This window comes from Balearica regulorum, chromosome 2 (assembly GCF_011004875.1).
Source record: "Balearica regulorum gibbericeps isolate bBalReg1 chromosome 2, bBalReg1.pri, whole genome shotgun sequence".
Classification (NCBI taxonomy): Eukaryota; Metazoa; Chordata; class Aves; order Gruiformes; family Gruidae; genus Balearica; species Balearica regulorum.
The window spans coordinates 168269812-168289831 of NC_046185.1; the positions used below are offsets into that span (position 1 = coordinate 168269812).

At 61.3% G+C, this 20020-nt stretch overlaps 1 protein-coding gene across 5 annotated transcripts in view; it reads left to right on the top strand.

Moving 5' to 3' along the window:
- AGAP3 (ArfGAP with GTPase domain, ankyrin repeat and PH domain 3) overlaps window positions 1–20020 on the top strand; it is a 146272-nt gene that overhangs the window by 26432 nt on the left and 99820 nt on the right. Inside the window, exon 1 of one of the 5 annotated variants that reach the window (XM_075747007.1) lies at window positions 8908–8978. The exons of 2 other annotated variants lie outside the window; for them this stretch is intronic. In XM_075747007.1, the coding sequence (XP_075603122.1) occupies window positions 8915–8978 (64 nt within the window). In that variant the 5' untranslated portion in view covers window positions 8908–8914. Of the gene's footprint in view, window positions 1–8907; window positions 8979–14059; window positions 14097–15459; window positions 16425–20020 lie in introns of those variants that run through there. 2 more of the 5 variants (XM_075747008.1, XM_075747005.1) reach the window with 2 other exon arrangements.

The following is a 20020-nucleotide window of genomic DNA, read 5'->3' on the forward strand; positions in this document are numbered from 1 at the left end:
ACGGAGGAGAGCGAGGGACGGGGAAGACTTGAGGAACTCTTTTGTCAGTGGGACGCAAGTTCCCGGTGCAGTGCTGAGCACAGAAGGGGTAGCGTGGGTTCGGTGTGTGCGTGCGGTTAGCTATAGGGAACGTGCTGGGAGAGAAGGAGGTTTGGCACCGGGATGATCCCTGCTGGGACGGTGCCTGGTTCTGCCAGGTCTATTCCAGAAGAAAAGCGTTGGGAAATTAGGGAGGATTCAGAAAAACTTGTGAATGAATGGCCGGACGGCGGGATGTACCCACAGAAGGGGACTCGAGTAGCCCCACTGTGTCACCCAGACTGCTGAGAGGTGATTTGGTCAGACCTACGGATATCTTCAAGGGAGCAGGATTTTGATAGCGGTCCCCTCGTTTTGCAGACAACGGGTGATTAGAGACTGAAGCTGAAAGACGCCATCTGTAAACAAGGCATGTGTTTTGAAGAGGTGAGAGCAGTAATTCTGGGGCAAGGGGGGCATACGAAGGTCATCCCTCCAGTCCCCGGAGCGGGGCAGAGGGACGCGAGGGCAGAGGATGTCCCGTGTCCCACTTGTGGCACAGGCGCCAGGGCTGTTCTGGGTGGCCGGCGTGGGACCGACCGGGCGCCGGCTGCACGGGGCGCACGGGTGGAGAGGGATCTGCAATGGGATTTTCTAAATAAGTCAGCAGGATTTGACTGGGACGGCTGGGAGGCCCCGTGGCCCAGGGGCAGGCGCCGGTCTGGAGAAGGGGATTTGGGCACAGGAGTGTCTCTGAAGTCACGTGTGTTAGTGGGAGGGCGTAAATGAATGCTCTTTCGGTGTGGTTCGCAGGATGGCAGTCTGTGGCGGAGCCGCTGTTCCCGCTCCTTCGCCAAGCCGTGGGGCGATGCCGCCCCGCACTCAGCCCGGCCCAGGGAGCAGGAGCTGTTTGCGGCTGGAAGGAGATGCCAGGGAGCATCTGGTGCCAGAGGGGCTGCGCGGGGCGGCAGAGCCGGCCGGGACAGATGCTCGTGGGCGTTCCACCTTTCCTGAACAGCCTCGTGCCGCTGTGGGGGCAGCGGCTGTCTGCTCCACGTCGCCGGGGCGCTCAGGAGGGGGTGATGCCGATCCCTCGGCTGGGCTGCAGGCAGGCTCTTCGCTGTGCCCAAGCAGTGATAGCGTTGTAGCTGCGGCACTGGGTTTGCAGAGCCCGGTGCTGCTGGGAAGGGAGGGGGGAGATGTCCTCCTCCCCTGCAGGTGGGTGCCCTCGCTGCCTGCCCTTGCTGGTGAGGCACCACGGTTCTGGGCTGATGAGGAGCAACCCTTGAACTTTGGTGTGAAGGAGGGAGGGATGGACGGACGGACGCCCTTCTGCCCTGCACTAGCACACAGCCCGTCAGTCACCAGCTGCTCTGCAGCGAATGAGGGGAATGTCCTCGTGCGCGTCTGTGTGCTGGGGGACAGGGACAGGCTGGTGACGGCTCTTCTCATAAAGGTCGTCTTGCTGGCCCTCAGTATGGTTCGGTACGGCTGGTTGTCCTGGCTTCCCCCGGCTCCCCCCGGCAGCTCAGCTCTGAAGACGTCTGCCTTGTCCTCCCAGCTGAAGAGCAGCTGGTTTCGCAGCAGCGAGAGGTGCCCGAAACTGTCACCTCCTGCCCTGACCGCACAGGAAGTTCATATCGGTGCCGGTGTGGTTGAAATCTTCCCCTGTGCGTCTCTGCGGTCAGGCAGCGGGGACTCATCAGGCTCCGCTGGGGCTTCGCGTCGGCGGGGAGACGCTGAGATCGGCCGTGACCAGCATGGCAGAGGGCTGTGGGATGGGCAGAGGGACGCGGAGGCTGCTCCCTCCCGGGGGACTGTCGGGCAGGATACGGCACACGGTGCCTTTCGGGAGGATGAGCCGTCCGCAGGCCGCGGCGTCGGTGGCTGCTGCAGGAGCCTCTGGGGGACTGTGAGAACATGAGAACGCAGGTGGGAGGCCGGCGCCTTCTGCTCTGTGTGGCTGGGGGAGTTCTTCTTTTTTTCTTTTTTTTCCCTTCCCCTTCTGCGGCTGATGGTTTGGTCTTTGTGCAGAGGCCTCGGGGAGAAACCCGAAAAGCCTGTGATTGACAGAGCTCTTCTCGCCTGGGTGCGGGTGTGCATAACGGCGTGCACTGATGGAGACAGACCGCGTGCTGAGGCTGCTCCAGGGGTCTGCCTGCCTGCAGCGTCCTGCCCGCCGAGCCCCCGGCCCGACCCCCCGCGCTGCGGAGCCTCTCCTGCCCCAGGAGCACACGCCGGCCGCCCCGCGTCGGGCAGGAGCGGTGCCACTGCAGAGCAGGGATGCAGGCAGTGGAAGAAAGGTGCTTGGGTGGAATTCATCCAGGACAGCTTTGCACGCTGGGGCCGGCGGGGCCGGTGTGCGTACGTGGGATAATGCGAGAGCATGCTCGCCCGGGGGCTCTGGCGGCACGGCCCTTTTCCCTGGGTCACAGTCCCCACCTGCAGCTCAGCTGGCAGCGGCTGTACCACGGTACCGCAGGTCTGTGGTTCAGGCTCTCTGGATTATGTGAAATGGGTCGGTGCAGTTAGATAAAACTTTGCATAAAAAGAAAAGTCATATGAAACTGCACTAAAAGCAAACAAACATTATTTTGGTTCTGAAAGCCAGCCTTGTGAAAATTTACATTTGCCTTTACATCCTAATTTGAGCTCTTTTGTGTACGAGTTTTGATGCAGCCTCTAATTATGTGCTTGTGTATTTTCCGCAAAGCATTGCCTCACTCAGGACGAAAACACGCGCACGCAGGCCTGAGGTAACGTCGCGTGGGCAGCGGCAGGGCTGGTGCTGCTGGCTCTCGGTGCTTCCCCTCCAGCCTAAGTTATCCTCTGACGCACGTGCCTAAGCTGTGCCAGACGGGAGCCGGTGTGCGGGGAGCTCACCTCTGGGAACCGGAGGGCCCTTGGTACCCCTTTTGATTTTTAAGGAAGGAGTTTCTTCAGGGTCTTCCTCTTCACCGCTTCTGACTCCTGGGATCTGGGGCTCGACCACTTGGACAAGCCCCTTGCCCCTCTCCGGAGGGCTGCCTGTGGTACCCCCTTGATCGTCCGTGTCCGGCTCCCAAACTCTCCGTCAGCGTGAGGGTACGGAGCTCCTCTCTTGCTGCTGCGTTACAGCCCGTGGGTGGTTAAGGATTGTCACGAGCTCAGAATAAAACTGTGGATGGCCCCCTCAGCCCATCTGGGACAGCGTCTGCAGGGTCCCCTCCCGCCAGCCCTGTGGCTCCGGCCAGCCCGCGGCGGTTATTGGCAGCTCGGTGCTGTGCCGTGCCGGGGTGGGCAGGGGCTCCGGGGCTGGCGGGGAGGGCTGCAGCCCTTTCCTCGCCTCCCGGCTGTCTGCTCTCGGGTGTTAGATCCTCCCGGCTAGCGCTGGACATGTTCTGTTTGGGTGACACGGCAGCCCCTTGGGACGAGGGTGGGTTTGCAGCTCGGCTGGTGAGGGTTGAACAATATTCCTTGTGTCCCAGCTCTCAGTCTCTGGCGATTTCCACCCCGGCCGGCCCCGTTGGTGGCTGGCTGGGGGTCCCAGCAGCTGGTGGCACTGCTCTGCCTGGGTAAGTCTGTTCCTCGTGGGGCTGGCCCGGCTGGGGCAGCTCTGCCCAGCCCTGCTGAGCCCACCTCTCCCCCTGCCCGTCATGGTGGGCACTGCGGGGGTCCCGGCAGGAGATCGTTCCTGCTGAGACGTGGCGCAGCTTCTCTCTCCCTCTCTCTGACAGCAGGGCCAGCTTTCCTGCGGGAGGTCGGCGGCTGGGACAGGATCAGGGGAAAGCTGCCTGGTATGGGAGGCTCTCGCCATCTTGCCCCGGCACTCGACGGTTGCTGACGGTGAGCCGGGTCTCGCACCCCTTGTTCTGCAGTGCTGCAGGGTGTCACAGGGTGAGCACATCTGCTCGAAGCTGATCTCCAAGGCATTTGTGTTTGCAGCCTCTCAGCCATTGCGGTAGCCTCTTGGCTGCCAGGACAGGGCAGGGAAAAGGCTGGGAGGCTGCTCATGCTCCTGCGCTGCTTGCTGTCTGTTACAGAGCTGCACCACGCTGCTCCTCGGCAGCCTCTGCCCCACCTGCACGTCCCCTCCGTCCCGCTGATGCCCTGGGAAACAGAGGAAGGCCCCTGGCAGTGTCCCGGCGCTCGGTGGGTCTTTGAAGCATGGCTTGTAGCTTTGGGGTGAGACTCACGCTGGATGCTTCTTGCTTTGGGCTCACTGGTGGAGTTTTCGCTGTATTTGTTTTGTTGGCTGGGAAGAGAGCTGCTTTAGGAAACTGTTGAGCGGTGGGGGAAGTGTGTGAAAGGCTGGGCTAGTTGCCCCTGCAGAAGAAGGCTTAATTAACAAGCTGGAATTTGGCCAGAAAGCAGGGTTATTCTTCCCATTCTTGGAGCAATGGCACAGGATCTGGAACAGTTTGAGTCGTTACTGGTCGTTCCTGAGACTACCAGGAGTTGATCTGCAAAATAATTGTTAGCTCTTGAGTGCTGTCAGTGTCTGCTCACAAACTGACATTATAAACATTTTAATGAAAAACACTGATCACGAGTACAGTAAAAGTGGAATGAAAAAATACAGCGCAGCTAAGTAAGTGTTCGGTCCCGTGTGTTTCTCGCCTCCTCTCGCTGCCAGCCACAAACAGCAGCAGGGTGCCCGGTGCCCTTTGAAAAGCCGCCGCGGTCTCGCTGTTACAAGGCTTGCCGGGTCTTGCCGGGCTGTGCTGGCACAGGGTGCCCGGCCCGCGCCCGTGGGAGAGCCCCGCTCGGGTGAGGAGCGATGGGCTTCCCGGGCTTCTCCTCCCCTCTGCTCTGGGCAGTCCACGGCCCTGGTTCACACGGTAGTCTCCATCTTCCTGGTCATGTTCGTGCTGTGTCCCTCCCTGGTCTGTCTCTCCTGGAAAGCTCGGGTCCAACTTGTGCTGCGAGGGCAGGATGATCCCCAGGGCCAGAGGGATCTGAGGAACTTGTTACCTGGAAGCTGCTGGGTCTGAGGCTTCCAGGCTTACGGAGAAAATGTGCGTTGAGCTCCAGGCTAATAAACTGCAATGGGAATTTTGGCTTCTTTGGCATCATTTTCCCTTGAAGTTGTGCTGCACTGTTCACTCTGAAGCCATAGCCTGGGTTGGTTTGGGCTGTGGCATTTGTCGGAGCAAGAGACTTGCAGTGGCGTGTCCCTCCAAATGGCAAGTGCAGCCCTATGCTACGTCTGTGACACGAAAACAGCAGTGTCCTTGTGTAAGGCATGGCTGAGATTTCCTCCAGGAGACTTTGCACGATGCCTCTTGCGGGGAAGAGGGCTTTGATGGAAACAGGAGCAGAAATGGGTTACAAGGGCGGTCAGAGGAACCAAGGGTCTGTTTGAGGAACGTTGTGCTGATTCAGACCAAAGTCCAGTTTAGCCCAGTATCGTCTTAGAAGATGGCTGAAAAAAAATGCCTCGGGAATCGGATGAGACCAAGAGGAGCATATAGTAATATTTCCCTGGCTGGCCCAGCATCCAGCGGTGTGTGGCTGAGGGACTCTTGTGCCAGTGGTAGTGTCTTCACATTTAATAGTGCTGGTTAGATTTTCTTCTGTGATTTCATTTAACTGCTTTTGAACTGGGTGAACTTTGGGTATCCACAACCTCCTGTGGCAAGGAGCCCGCAGCCTGACAGCACGGCATGTCAAGAAGTGCCTCCCTTTGTTTTGAAACTCTCCAGTTTAATCTGACTTTCCTCTGCTCTTCTGTTGGAAGATACAGAGAAGGCCACGGAGATGCTGCGAGGGCTGGAGCACCTCTGCTCTGGAGACCTCAGGCTGAGAGAGTTGGGCTGGTTCAGCCTGGAGAAGAGAAGGCTGCGGGGAGACCTTGGAGCCCCTTCCAGTCCCTGCAGGGGCTCCAGGAAAGCTGGAGAGGGGCTGGTGCCAAGGGCAGGGAGGGACAGGCCAAGGGGAATGGCCTGAAGCTGCAGGAGGGGAGATGGAGATGGGATGGGAGGCAGCAATCCTTCCCTGGGAGGGTGCTGAGGCCCTGGCAGAGGTTGCCCAGAGAAGCTGTGGCTGCCCCTGGCTCCCTGGCAGTGGTCAAGGCCAGGTTGGATGGGGCTTTGGGCAACCTGGGCTAGTGGAGGGTGTCCCTGCCCATGGCAGGGGGTGGGACTGGGTGGGCTGTGGGGTCCCTGCCCACCCAAACCACTCTGGGGTTCTACGACTCAGCCTGGGGGACAGGACGGCTGCATTCACCATCCCACCTGGGTCTGAAGGTGCTGTCACTCTGTGGAGGGGCCCAAGTCTGGGAGACCCACTGCAGGAAGCCACACGTCCAGCGTGGACAAGGGACCGGCACTGCGGGGCCTAAGAACGCCTCGGCAGTTGGGGATGGAGGGATGAGGTTCCCAGCACGGACGGAGCTGTGCCAGGCGTGGGTGTCTGGAGGAGCACAGCTCCAGCACCGGCTTCTCGGCACTGCCTTGGTGACCTCCTTCTCTGAGACAGTGGCCTTCTGGTGGTCCTCTCTCCCTTTTAATGCATTCTTTATCCAGCCAAGGGCTCCCCTGCTCCTTCCAGAGAAACTTGAGAGCGTTCAGTAGAGAGACCCGGCCAGGCTGTTGCTGGACGTCCACAGTGCGGCTGGACCAGCTGCATCTCCTGAGTTCAGATGGTTTTGTTCGTATTTCAAAAGGAGGTGACGCCTTTCTGCGAGGTGCTACTGCTGCTGGCAAAATCCGTGCTGATTTTTTCTCCAGGGGATTGCGTCTATCTATGTTTCTGCTTGCTCTGTTCTTCATTATTGTTTCACTGATGTTCCTGTTACGGACGTTAAATGGCTGGTCCAGGGTTCCCGGGATTCCCCCCGACCTGCTGCAGCACTGGTGCTGTGTTTGCCACCTCCTTGTCCTGGACACGGAGGCAGTTCTGGGCGGGAATTCTCTCTCCGGGCTCGCCGTGTCTGAGCCTGGGACCTTTGTACCTCGGCAGTAGCAGGAGAAGACCTCGGACCCTCGTCCAGCCTGGAGCAGGGCTCTGGCTCGGCACCTCTGCAGGATGCCGCTGTCTTGCAGGCTGGAGGCGGCTCTGGCTTGCTCCGGGGTCCTTGTTCACCACCTGAAGACCTGAGTTATGAAACGCGTATTCTCACCAATACCATTTTGTTGTAACTGTTAGTTTCATGTGCTGGATGACATCTACATTTTTTAACAGCCTAAGAGTTATATTTCCTTTTCTAAAACAATTGCTAATGAGAGTTTAAGCGAAAACCTGGGGTCTGTGGCCCGTTTTGCAGGGAGGAAGCTGGTTTGGCTTTTCTAGAGAACTTTGTTGCTGGCTGAGTGCTGTAATTACCCTGCTCCAGGTGCGGTACAGAGGAGTTCGCTGATGCTGCTCTCACCACTGACTCTCGTTTGTGACAAAATGATCTCTGCCTTTGTGTGCTGATGCTATTAGTCACCGAGCTGTTCCTCGGGAGGATGACGAGGTAGAAGCACTAGGTAAAATGGTATTTGAAGGCACTTGTTGGGGCGCTCAGTTCCATGTGAGCATCTCGTGGTGTTGTCAGTCTCTGTGGCTTTTTAGCTTGTTTTGTGAAAATACTTCCTTTACCTCCTCTCTTGTTGTTGAAGAGGTGCCTGGAGGGAACAGGGAAGGAGGACGGGACCTTTTCATGGCTTCTGACAGTGCTGCTGTTTTGCATGTTTTCCAGGGAGGACCGGTCTCAGATAGCTTTGGGAAGCTCTGGTGGGAACATTCCGTTTGGGGTTCTGGTCTTGCCTCCCTTGTGTAGAGCTGAATGCCTTTCCCGTCCTACCTTCTGTTCCCGTTATTCCTGTGCGTTTTGGTCGGTGCTGCCGGGGCGATGCCGCGTGCGACAGAACGAGAAGGGCCTGAGGATGGTGGGGTCTGTCTGGTCAGCGCAGAGCTGGCTGGGGGCATCCAGGCTCCATCCTCTGCCAGGGTGGGGGCTTTTCGTAGGGCTGTAGGAACGTCCCTTACGTGCTGGGCGTGCGAAGGAGACGGCGGCGCAGCCACGTGTAAGGGGCAGCTCAGCTAGAACAAGAAGCGGGGCAGAGGGGCCGTACTCGTGCCTTGCTGCATGGCGCTGCATCGTGGCCGTGTGGCCTTTGAGCCTCAGCCCGTGTCCGTCCTGAGTGGGACGAGCGCTGCCCAGCCTCACAGGTGCAGGGCAAGGGTGGCAGTGAAGGGTCCGCACAGACATCGCACGGACTTCCTTCAGCGTCAGCGTTCAGCAGGGGCAGGACTGCTTCGGTTTTGAGGCTCTCTGTACCAGAGAAGGGATTTGGTTCCTCCTTGCTGCACCCAGCACTTTGCCGGGTGTGCTGGTGCCCCAGCCCGGCTGGCGAGGCCAGGGAGCACTGCCCCGTGCCAGACCCTAGATGGGGAAGCAGCAAGAGGGGCTGCTCCCTGTGCAGCTCCCTCCCTGGGCTTCGATCCTCTGAGCAAACTCCCTAGCCCTTCTGTGAGGGCTGGCCTTGGGCTCGGAAGCTCCAGAGGTCTCCTCTGCCCTCCTGATCCATCGAGGAGCTGGCCCTGCGGCCGTCCTTCGTAGGGTGCTGCAGGATCTCTGCCGTTCTGTCGAGGCAGGGGGGCATTTTTCAGCCTCTTCCATCTCCTGGGCAGGAGGCTGTGTTCTCCTCCTGACCTCCAGATTTATTTACCTGTCCTCCAAGTCTTATTTCTGCACTATCTGCCTCTTAATTTCACCCCTTTGGTATTTTTCTTTTCATTTCTCCTTTCCTCTGCTGCTTTTGGAATAACCTCGAGGATTTTCACTGTTGTAAATTATGATTATGGGAGAGATTTTAAAGCCAGGGCAAGGGCTAGGCTTGAGGACCTGAAGAGGTCTCCTTTAGTGCTTTTCCTGAATTTTCGTGTGGGCTTTTGTCTTTGGATTTCAGAATACTGAGGAGATTTCACAATGTCTAGCCTAATCCCGTTGAGTCTGCTCGTACCTGCAGCCACTGCTCGAGCGTCTCTGCGAGGTGAGGAGCACGGAAGTTCTGCGTAAATACGGCCTGGGAACAGCCTGGTGCCTACGTGATGCTGGCACTATGGCCAGTCTGCCCGGTCTTGGAGCAGAGGTACCAGACTAACTGCAGCTAAGCAGAGGCTGAGATTTAGTCAGGACACTGGTATTAACATCCCTGCTTGCAGAAGTGCCCAGGGGGTGGTTTAATGAGCAGAAGTGATCGCTGCCTTGATCTTCTATTATACCGGGGAGATAACATCTCAAAGCGTTATCTTCCAGGGCTTCCCTGTGGCGTTGGGGTCTGGACCGGCTTAGGAAGCTCTGTCTCTGCATCTGTGTTGCAGCGTGTGGGCGCAGGGTCCGCGGCAGGGCTGGCATCGCGGGGTCCGCGGCAGGGCTGGCATCGCGGGGTCCGCGGCAGGGCTGGCGGATTTGGTGCTCAGCTTCTCTTCTTTGTGGATGAGAGGCTGCCCATGCCTTGCATGTGGGGCACTGCGAGGATGGTGTGGTGGGGGTGGTTTGGGTGACATGGGCATGACCTCATGGCGTGTAGGAAGGGGGTGGTTTGCTTCAGCGCTGTGAATCCTGGGGGGAGCAAGGACCCCAGCTGGGGGTGTGCAGAGCCTGTGGGAGGAAGGAGAGGGCTGATGCTGAAGTCAGGCTCTTGTGTGCCTTTTCTGTTTACTTCCTGGCTTCTGTTAACTGTTTGCTGGCTGGTCCTGTTCCTCCCTGCTCCATGGAAACTGTAGGCAGCGGCCTGCTCTGGGTGATCTCTCCCTTCAAGAGGCCGTAGAAAGTCAGGCTGGCAGGTGCCAAACCCCCAGCTCTGGGGCTGCGAGGGGCCGGGGCCGGGCAGGGCGCAGGGGGTACCGCTGGCAGGCAGGGCAGTGAGGGGCTCTGCCGGAGCTCGGGCCTGGAGCGACGCCTCGTTTCTCCAGTCTGAGACCCTGGGGATTTGCAGGGGGTGGGTGTCTCTTGTGAATGGGTTGGTTGGGGTGACCAGAAAGGGTTATCACGGCGGAGCTGGCGTGATTTGCTCTGGCTGCGCTGGATGCTGGAGCCCCACAGCTGTGCCCAGAGCCTGGCTGTGGCTGAACTCAGCTGTGAGCAGCGTCCCTCCGCTCAGGGTCGGGGAAACGCCTCCGTCTCCTTCGCCCTCCTCCTGTTTGGGCAGAGGACGGCTCTGTCCCTGCCCTGTGGGGCCAGCAGGCAGGGCCTCACCCCCCCCACCTCCCCGAGTGACGGCTGCGGCACGCTGCCTGCTGCTGACGTGCTGCCAGCCGGGCTGGGCGCTGCGTGCGGGGGCTGCGGCGCTGTGCACCCCACGGCCGGGCAGCGGAGGCTGCGCCCCCAGACGCTCCCTGTTTGGGCAGAGCCTCATCAGTATTCCTGGTGCACGGCCGAGCCGGCTGGAGCTGGTCTGCAGAGCCTGGCAGCTCCGGCGCCATCCTGGCACAGCGCTCGGGGTGCTCCTGCGGCTGCGGATGGGCTCAGCTACCGTACCAGGGCACCGCACGGAGCCCTCCTGCTTCGCTGCTCCAGCCTCGCGCCGTTCGCGTGGGTCAGGCTGGAGAGCGTGTGCCGGGGGTCCTGGGCACCCCGCAGCCTGGCCCACGTGCGGTGTTGTCACTGAGCTCTCTCCTGTCTTTGTGTCCTGGCAGTGCTGCTTGGGCAGTGGTACTAAGCCTGATCTCCTGCTCACGGTCCCACCGCCGGCGTGGTCTGCATGGGGCTGCCAGCCTCGGGCACTCTGCAGCCCCGCTAGCACATAGGTCCTGGGACTGTCTGATGTCTGTCCTGTCCTCCTGATCTGCTGCTGGCATCTGCCTGCTGCCAGGGTGCTGAAAACTTACAGCTCCGTCCGTGCTGGGAACCTCATCCCTCCATCCCCAACTGCCGAGGCGTTCTTAGGCCCCGCAGTGCCGGTCCCTTGTCCACACTGGACGTGTGGCTTCCTGCAGTGGGTCTCCCAGACTTGGGCCCCTCCGCAGAGTGACAGCACCTTCAGACCCAGGTGGGATGGTGAATGCAGCCGTCCTGTCCCCCAGGCTGAGTCGTAGAACCCCAGAGTGGTTTGGGTGGGCAGGGACCCCACAGCCCACCCAGTCCCACCCCCTGCCCTGGGCAGGGACACCCTCCGCTAGCCCAGGTTGCCCAAAGCCCCATCCAACCTGGCCTTGAACACTGCCAGGGAGCCAGGGGCAGCCACAGCTTCTCTGGGCAACCTCTGCCAGGGCCTCAGCACCCTCAGAGTGAGTGTCCCCTTGCAACAAAGCCTTTGCATGTGCAGGCAGCTGGGGCAGAAGTACCGATGCCAGTTAGGTCTAGAGGAGCGCAGCGGAGCCTCTGACCAGTCACAGTTCAGACTTCTTTTCCGTTTCAGGGCTCCTCCCTGAACTTCACCCTGGGGACCAGCCAGCAGTGGAAAGTTCCCTGACTTTCGGAGTGTCTTCCAGTGCAGCTGTTGTTTAGCCTTTCCTGGCTTTTTGTTAATTTAAGCCAGATGTTCGTTGCCATAATATTTGTAACATGAGTGTGACTCACAAAAGTACTGGTAAGAGACTAACTTGCTTCTGTCCCCAGGCACCTGCCCCAGGTCAGGATTGCAAAAGCAGGATGTCCCTGTTACATCCCAGCTCTCGGAGCTCGTCTGCTTCCGGAGACCTGCATGACACAGGAGACTCCAGCAGCAGCCGCTTCCCACCGGGCGGGTGAATTGTAATCTTTCATTTGCATTAGCTACCAGTCAAACCCAGTGTAATCATGGAGTAAACTGCCTAAGAAGAGACGCTTAAAGGTGTGTGGGGGCATATTTTAGTGGTGGCTGTCTCTAAACGCCGCTGGCTTCTGGTTTCCCGGTCTCATTCTCAGAACGGTTCCTCCCTCAGTTGCCGTTCCGGGCAGGGCCCGCGTGCTGTCGAGACCTGGTGGGGTTTGAGCCCTTCCTGGGTGTCAGCATCCTGCCTGCAGCCCTCTGCCGCCAGAACTTGTATCCGAGGCTCCGTTTTATTCTGGTTTAGATGTCTTTTGTTCTTTCTGCAGGAATAATGCCAAGGGGATCATATCAATGTATATAGCATATGGAGACCTTTGCCTCTTAACAGGCTAATTAGGTAAAAATATCGTTATGTTGTTACTGTAGAAAAGACCAATGTCTTCTTGAGTTGTAGCAGTACGGATGTTATATATGTATTTCTTCTCAGTGTTGCTGGAGGCCCCAGCTGAATATCATGCCCAGGTTCTGTCACTGCATTTAAAAAAAGGTAATAGACAAACTGGAGAAAATTGAGGGGAATGCATTAAAAACAGTAATAGCTTTAAAAACCCGATCCTCGGTGGGACAGTGAAGGAGACATCGCCAGTTGAGGGGAACTCTTGTGTTTCTCAGTACGCTTAAGGCTGTAGGGAAGAATGCAGTCTGTTATTCTTCGCAGCCGATAAAGGTATGGCAGAAGTAGGGGTATGGCTTTATATGCAGGCAAGGGGATTTGGACAAGATCGTGGGAGGAGGAAGAGCGGGAGCAGCGAGGACGGCAGTACTGCGGTGGGCTGAGGGAGGTCGTGGGGTGGGTCGACAGTCGACAGACACCCGTCGGGGTGATCCACGCGCGTCTGGTCCCGCCTCGGCAGGGGAGCGTGTGGTACATCATCTCTTCCAGCAGATATTTCTGTGCGTCAGTGATACCTTACAGCCCAGAACTTGCCAGAATATTTTAAAAAGATGAGATTCATATAGAAGGTGTACCATCTGGCATTGTTACAGTAAAAGTTAAACCCCGGATTTTGGGAAGGGATGAATATAGATGGTCCTGCTTCATTACAGGAACAACTTCCAATCCCTGGGAGCAAGGAGCTGTGCAAAGCGTGGTTGGGAAGGAGCCTGCGAGGTTACTGGTCTGGTTCCCTGCCCGAAGGCTGGTTACCTGTGTCTGAATTACTCCTGGCAGACGTCTGTGCGATCGGCTCCGACATCTCCGGTGACGGAGATGCCAGGGTCTCCACAGCCAGCCTCACCTGGTGTTCAGCGCTCTTTGGAAGACGTTCCCTCATAATTGCATTCTGCAAAATTCCTCGCTCCTTGCTGCAGTGCGGCTGCTCCTGGGAGACAGGGCACCAGATGATGTGGATGAGGGTCGGATCCAGTCTGGCAGCTCGCGTGTTCCTCTGACCTTGGCACAGATGGCAGAGCCGTAGCTTTGGCGGGTTGTCAGGCGCCTTCTGCTCGGTTTCAGACATTGGTGCCCGTTGGCTTGGGAGGGAGGGGAGCTGGATGTGTCCCGTCTTCTGCCTAAGAAGCACCGACATGGCGTGAGGAGGGGCATCTCTGAGCTGATCCTCGGTCTGGGTAGCTGCTCCATGTGTTCAGCACCGTGTAGCTGGGAGGGTGTACTGCTCAATTAGAGATTTTACTGTCTGAAAGGTGCAAAAAAATTGCAGGAAGAGAAGGACCTCCAGCGAAGGGAGGAGGCTGCAGGGCGGTAGCTCTGCTTATGCGGTGTGGTGATGGTGGTCTGTGCTATTAACGGGTGGTGGTGGAAGGGGAGAGGGAGGGTGGAACGTGTGGCGTAGGAGAGGATGGAGAAGGCAGGGGCTTGGCTGAGGCGCTGGCTGTGCCATGGGGAGGGGGGAGCCTGAACCTGGTGGTGCCTCGGGGCAAGGTGGGATTTAGCTGTGTCCTGGGGCTGTGGGCAGTCACCAGGGCTGGGTGCATCCGAAGAGAGCTGGAGAGGAGAGGAGGCGTTGCTCCAGAAAATCGTGAGGGCATACTGTGAAGGAGGATGAGGGATCCAAGTGAGGGCAGAGTCCAAAGTGGTGGTGGGGTTTTGGAAGAGCTGAGGCAGTGGAGCCACAGACTCCTGGATAAGGAGGGGGAAAAGGAGGTGCTGATATTAAGATGTTCCCTGGAGAGGCCTTGGGAGGCAGGAGAAGACCTAGGCTGGTTTAGCAGACAGAGCCTTCAGAAAGATAAAAATAATTTAAGGGGGAGTCAAGCATCTTTCCCCCCGTCTCCAGAGGGAGCACAGATCATGCTTGCACTGAGGAGGAGGAAAGCCATGGAGAGGGAAAATGCATTAGGAGAAAGAGGAGGAGGAGGAGGATCCTGGGGCAATGCTGGAGACAGGCAGCAAAGGTGGGGGGTGCGAGGGAAGAGGTACTGCAATGGGGGAGGCTGCAAGAAAGGGCCTGGAAGGGCCAGAGCTTAACGGCGGTGTGTTCGATGGAGGAAGAACACTTGGGAGCACGGCAGGCGCCAAGCTCCGCCTGAGATGGTGGCGGTCGTCCTGCCGCCCGAGCTGCTGCAGACCCGGCCGGAGGAGGAGGGGGGCAGCTGGCTCTCCGGGGCCGCGGTGGAAGGGGCGATGTGGCCGGGGCGAGGGTGCGGGGCCCGGAGCGGGGCGGTCCCGCACGGAGCGCCGCAGCCCCCGCAGCCAGCCGGCCCAGCGCCTGCCCTTCCCGCGGGGAGCGGGGGGGCCGCGGCCTGGGGAGGGCAGCTCGGCACGGAGCGGGGCTGCGGGGGTCAGCCGCGGGAGCGATGGGCCGGCGGGCGGGGGAGGGCGGCCGGCGGCGTCGGGACGGAGCTGCCCGGTGCCCGCGAGGGGCGGGACGGGGCCGCCGGAGGGGGGGGCTGAGGGTGTCTGTGTGCGTCGGTGTCCCGGTGCCGGGCCCCGCGGCGCTCCCGGTGCTGCCCCCCCCTCCCGGTGCTGCCCCCCTCTCCCGGTGCTGCCCCCCCAACCCCTCGGTGCTGCCCCCCCCTCCCGGTGCTGCCCCCTTCTCCCGGTGCTGCCCCCCCAACCCATCGGTGCTGCCCCCCCTCTCCCCGGAGCCGCCCCCCCTTCCCCCCGGTGCTGCCCCCCCTCTCCCCGGAGCCGCCCCCCCTCTCCCGGTGCTGCCCCCCCCACCCCCCCCGGAGCCGCGCGAGGGCGCCCGGCGGCAGCAGCGAGCGGGAGCGCCCCCTGGCGGACACTGCCGGCCCCGCGCAGCGACGAGGGAGCCCCGACCCCGGCCCCGGCCCTGACCCCGACCCCGGCCCCGGCCCTGACCCCGACCCCGGTGGTGTGGGCGGCCCGGGCCGGCCCTGCCCGGTGCTCGGTGCTGCCCTGGCGGGGCCCAGGCCGGGCCGGCCGGGTAGCGCCGCCGCTCCCCCGGGTGCGGGGTGCCGCAGCGGGCACCGAGGGCGGCCGGGGGGGGGGTGTGTGTGTGTGTGTGACAGGGCCCTGCCCTGCCCCGGGGCTGCAGCCCGGCACCGCGGGGGAGGCCTGAGCGCCGCCCCGGGACGGCTCCGCCGCCTCTGCCCGCGGCCGGGGCGAAGGGCAGCGCCTGCCCGCCCGGGGTCGGTGCCCGCGGCGTCGGGGGCGGGCGGCGGCCCAAGGCGGGCGCGGCCGCGCGGGGCGGCCCCGGCCCCATCCCGGGCCCCGGCCCCGGCCCCGTTCCGGGGCGGGCCCATCCCCGCGCTGGCGGCGCGCCGGAGCGCGGCCCGGGCATGCCGGCGCGGCGTGGGAGCCGGCAGGCAGCGGGCGGCGTGCGGGGTCCCGCTGCGCCGCCTCCCCGGGGCCGGCCGCCCGCGCCGGCAGCGGCCCAGAGCGGCGGGCGGCCCGGGGCCATGGGGCAGCCCCGCAGCTGACCATGGCGGAGGGCTGGCGCTGGAGCGAGGCGGGCCGGGGCCCCCCGCGGCCGAGCCCCCGCCGCGCCGTCAGCGTCTGCGAGTCCCTGGACCTGCAGGGCGTCCCCGCCGTCCAGGCCGCCCTCAAGGCCGCCCAGCAGCAGAGGCGGCGGCCCAAGAGCTTCTGCGCGGCGGGGAACGGGCTGGCGGCCGGGGCCCTGCTCCCCCCGCCGCCCCCCGCCAGGGCCCGCGGCAGCCTGCTGGACTTCTTCAGGCTGCGCTCGCCCCGCAAGCAGGGCCCGCCGGGCGAGGGCGAAGGCGCCGCGTCCCTGCTCGCCGGGGCCGACGGGGCGCAGCGCCCGCGCCCCAGCAGCATGACTTTCCTGCCGTCGGCCCGACAGCCGCACCCCGCCGAGAGCCCCGGCTTCCTCCGGGGGGGCTCCCTGTGGGGCAGCCGCCGCTGGAACCTCTTTGGGGGCAGCGGCCGGAGCAGCCCCGGCCCCAGGAAGAACTTCAGCTCCCTGCGCAAAAGCTTCAGCTTCCGCCTGCGCCGGGGCCACGAGCTGCGGCGGTCGGAGTCGGGGGGGCTCCTGCGCCCTGCGCGTCTCCGCACCAAGAGCGAGGGGGACGCCAGCTCCCTGCACACCTGCCCCAGCAAGCGGGACCTGCTCTACCCGGAGCTGGCCAGGGTCGGGGGCAGGCTGCACGCCGACCCCGGGCAGGCAGGGGGACTCTGGAGACTCCTCACGAGCCGCTTCCGAAGGCGAGAGCGTGGCAGCACCGGCAGCGTCTGCCCCAAGGACCCCCATGGCGGTGCCGAGCCCATCCTCCTGGGCGGCGGTCCGCTGCGAGCGCTGGGTAAGTGAGCGCAGGAGCGGTGCTGGCCTTGAGAGAGCCCCCCTGCGCCCGTGGGGTCTGTGGGGACGAGTGGCCGTGGCCCATCCCAGCTGAGGTCCTGGGCTGGGCACGGGCACCCGATTGCATCCCGGTGGTCTGCGGGGTTTGTGCTCGGGACAGCTTGGCTGTAGCGAGGTAGCGTGAGCATTCATGGGGCTGCTTCGCACTCCAGTGCGCGGTGGCCTTGGGCACCGTCACGGTCGTTGGTGCTGAAGGAGACGCAGCATGGCTAGCTGGGAGGAGATGCTCTGAGGGTCCGGGTTCCCTCGCTGGCCAAACACCTGTGGAGCCGAGCGCGTGTCCGCCATGTCCTTCTTGCCCCCGGTGGTGTCCCAGCAAGGGCAGGGAGAGCTGAGCCTCATGCAGCGGTGCCAGGGCAGCAGAGGGAACTGAAATTCCATGGGAGGGGGAGAGGGGTCCTGTTAGTGGGCTCCTGAGCAAGTGCTGAACTATCTGGGAGGTGGCCAGAGCGGAGGTGTGGAACAGCACGAGGGAGTCGGGGAGCACAGAATCGTGCCTGCACCTCCCTCCTGTAAGCAGCTCCCTGGTGCCGGGCTGTCTGGGCGATGCTCTGCCGGGGTCTTCCCTGGGGCCGAGCAGAGGCCGTGTTCTGGGAGCGTGGCGGTGCTCGCCGCGGCGGTGGCATCTTGAGTGATGTGGCAGAGGGACAGAGGGCAGGACTGGCTGGGCAGGGGGGACAGGACCCCCCGCGGGGACTGGGCCCGCAATGGGGACTGGCAGCTGGAGCAGCTGTTAGGTGCTCGACTAGCTGGTGTTTGGCCTCGCTGGCGTGGGCTATTTGCCCGTGCTGGGGCTGCCCAGGTGTGCGGGGGCCACGCTGCCTGGGCCTGTGTGCCCCATCCCGTTCCCTAGCCGCACAGCGTGCCTGGCCAGCCCTGCGGAAGCGAACGTGCGGGTGAGCCCTGCCGCCTGGCAGGGGCAGGGAGGCGAGAACGGCATCCGTAGGCTTTTTAAGGCATTGAACGCTGGCCTGTGCGCACAGAGCTGGGGGCTGGGCTGGGCCGGGACCTGCCACGCTCGGGGAGGCAGGGCAGCCGCTTTCTGGCGCCTGCGAGCCTCTCTGGGTTTCCATCGCTCTGCTCCAGAGTCCAGGCATTGTGGAGGCAGTTCCCTGGCGTGGCTTATGTGGCAGAGGGGTAGATTTGGGCTGGTGGGCTCCCCGAGGAATCTGCACGCTCCCAAGGCAGCAGCTGCCCGGAGGAGCTTTGTGCCCAGGACGCTTTCCAGGAGGGCTGGGCTCCAGGGACCAGCGCAGGAGCAGCGCTGCTGGTAGCCTGAGCTCTGCTGCCGTGCAGGTGCTGCGCAGGGAGCTCAAGGGGCTCGCTGCTGCTGGTCCCTCTTGTCCCTGGGGCTTTGCTGTGCCTTCCCGGGGACGGCCTTGGAGGCTCTGTAGGCTGCAGGTGGGTGGCCAAGGCCACCTTTGCCTGCTCTGGGGTGACGGGACGGGATACTGCTGGTGCGCTCCTCCTGGGGGGCCGTGCCCCTGGCAGGGGTGCCCAGGGCTGGGTGCTGGCTGAGCGATGGGAGGTTCCCAGGAGAGGGGAGGCTGCGCTCATGGCTGGGGAATGTGGGTGTATCCGGGCAGGGAGGGCCGGGCCCTGCCCGTGCAGCGGGGGGCCTGTTCCTGCTTGCCGGTGGCTTCCAGCAGGAGCTGTGCCAGCAGCTGCCGGCCCGGCAGCCGCATTCCCAGGGGAGCAGCTGAGGTTGAGTGCTTGTGTTGGTGTCCTCACCCCTCACCTGGCTGCTCCGCTGGGGCAGGTAGGGGCTCCCTTTGGGTCCGTGTGCTGGAGAGCCTTCTGAGGCTTCGCTGGGGAGCACTGGAGAGGGCTTGGAGCCTCTCTAGCAGCGACCGGCCAGCTAATGCGAGACCACTGCTTGTCAGGGTGGTTAGCGTTTGCCCCTGTGGCTCGTACTGGAGACACAAGCTCAGGGATGACCTTTCCGCACTGCCTCATGTGGCTTGTTGCAGCAGAGCGAGCCCTGCTTGCTGGAGCTGCAAAGTTCATACTTGGGTTTGTTCTTAACTTAGAACACCTTTTTTGCCATTATCTGCTTGGTTTTACCCACTCGAACTATGTCCTCTTGGGGTCAAGGAGTTGTGAAGAAGCAGTGAAGTCTGCAGACCTAAGCTGCTGTTGCTTGTCCTGTCTTCTGCTTCCTGTCCCCCCATCGCCTCTCTGCTCAGCATGTTGGTATGTGGGCTCCGGCTCGCTCCGGTGGGAGCTGTGAGCCTCTAAGCCAGGACACCGTAGATTGGATGTGCACAACCTTAGTACGCTCCAACATGGACTTGCTGGATGCAGCAGCTCAAGAGATCTCTGCCCTGTTCCTATTTCAGACTTGCAGGCCAATAGTGTTTCTAACACCCTCGTGACATGTCAAAAACTTTGATGCTTTACGCTGGTGCTGCCCACCTTAGCCCTAGGAAAGCTGCTGATACAGTCCCAACACGCCCTCCCAAGGGGGTGCAGCTGCAGTTGTGGTTATCAGCTCTTTGGAAAAGCTGGATATATGAGTCCAGGCAGAGATCCAAGCCAACGCTGCTACCCTGTATCCAGTACCTGGAGTATTTTGTTTATAGCAAACTGATGTATCCATCCAGCGCTGCACCCTGCCATGTAGACGTGCCCGAGGGCCAAAAATCCTGGCCCACCGGAGAGTCAGGAGGATGGTCTCAGTGCTGCTGCCCCAGCCCTGCTGAGACTCCTTTGGACTGTGTGGGTAACGTTCGCTCCCTGCTGATGGAGGGGCTCAGCCTGGACCAAGCACAGGGGAATGCAGAGTTTGTTAGCCAAAAATGCCTTAAGGACCTGGTCTTTGTGTGGCAGGATGAAGTCAGACGGGGAGCGTGATTTTCTGTAAATGCACCGAGAGAGAGCAAGAGCCCTTGGAGCTAGAGAACAAAGTCAACACGGAGTCCGGCCAGCTTGGACTGACCACAAATAATCATGGCCAGCAGTTCAGAGGAACGTGCAGTTCTGAAGAAGCTGTCTGATAGGCACAGGCTTGGAAAACTGGACTGGCTTGGGGTTGGAGTTTTCCCTGTGCAGGGAGGGATTATGTGATGGGTGCAGCATCTCCGACAGTGGGATCTGGACTCCACAGCTCAGGAAGTGTTTCTCACGATCATATTCCTCTCTCCCAGAAAAGTGCCCTGCTTTTTAGGGTGCTTTGAGGTTTAAGGTAGCTCCCTTTTACTCTCCTGTTTGGTGTTTGGCCACACAGAGGACTAATGTGTAGGGCATGTGTGAGAGAAGACTACTGGGAGAAGAGGGGGGTGTTTTTACATTAATAAGGTGAAGTTTGCATAGTGAATTGAGGAGAGAATGATATGTATCATCTCTTGTTGGTACCTGCCTCAGCTTTGCTGGGAGTGTTGGCAAGGAGCAGAGATGGCGTGGTGGGTTTGGAGACCATGCCTCGGACGCTGAATCCGGTCTGGTGTCCACACTTCAGAAAAGCTTAAGAAGTCTGGAAGGTATTAAGGAAGGAGTTGTTGGGACACCAATCTAAAAGGTCTAATCTCAGGGTGAGAT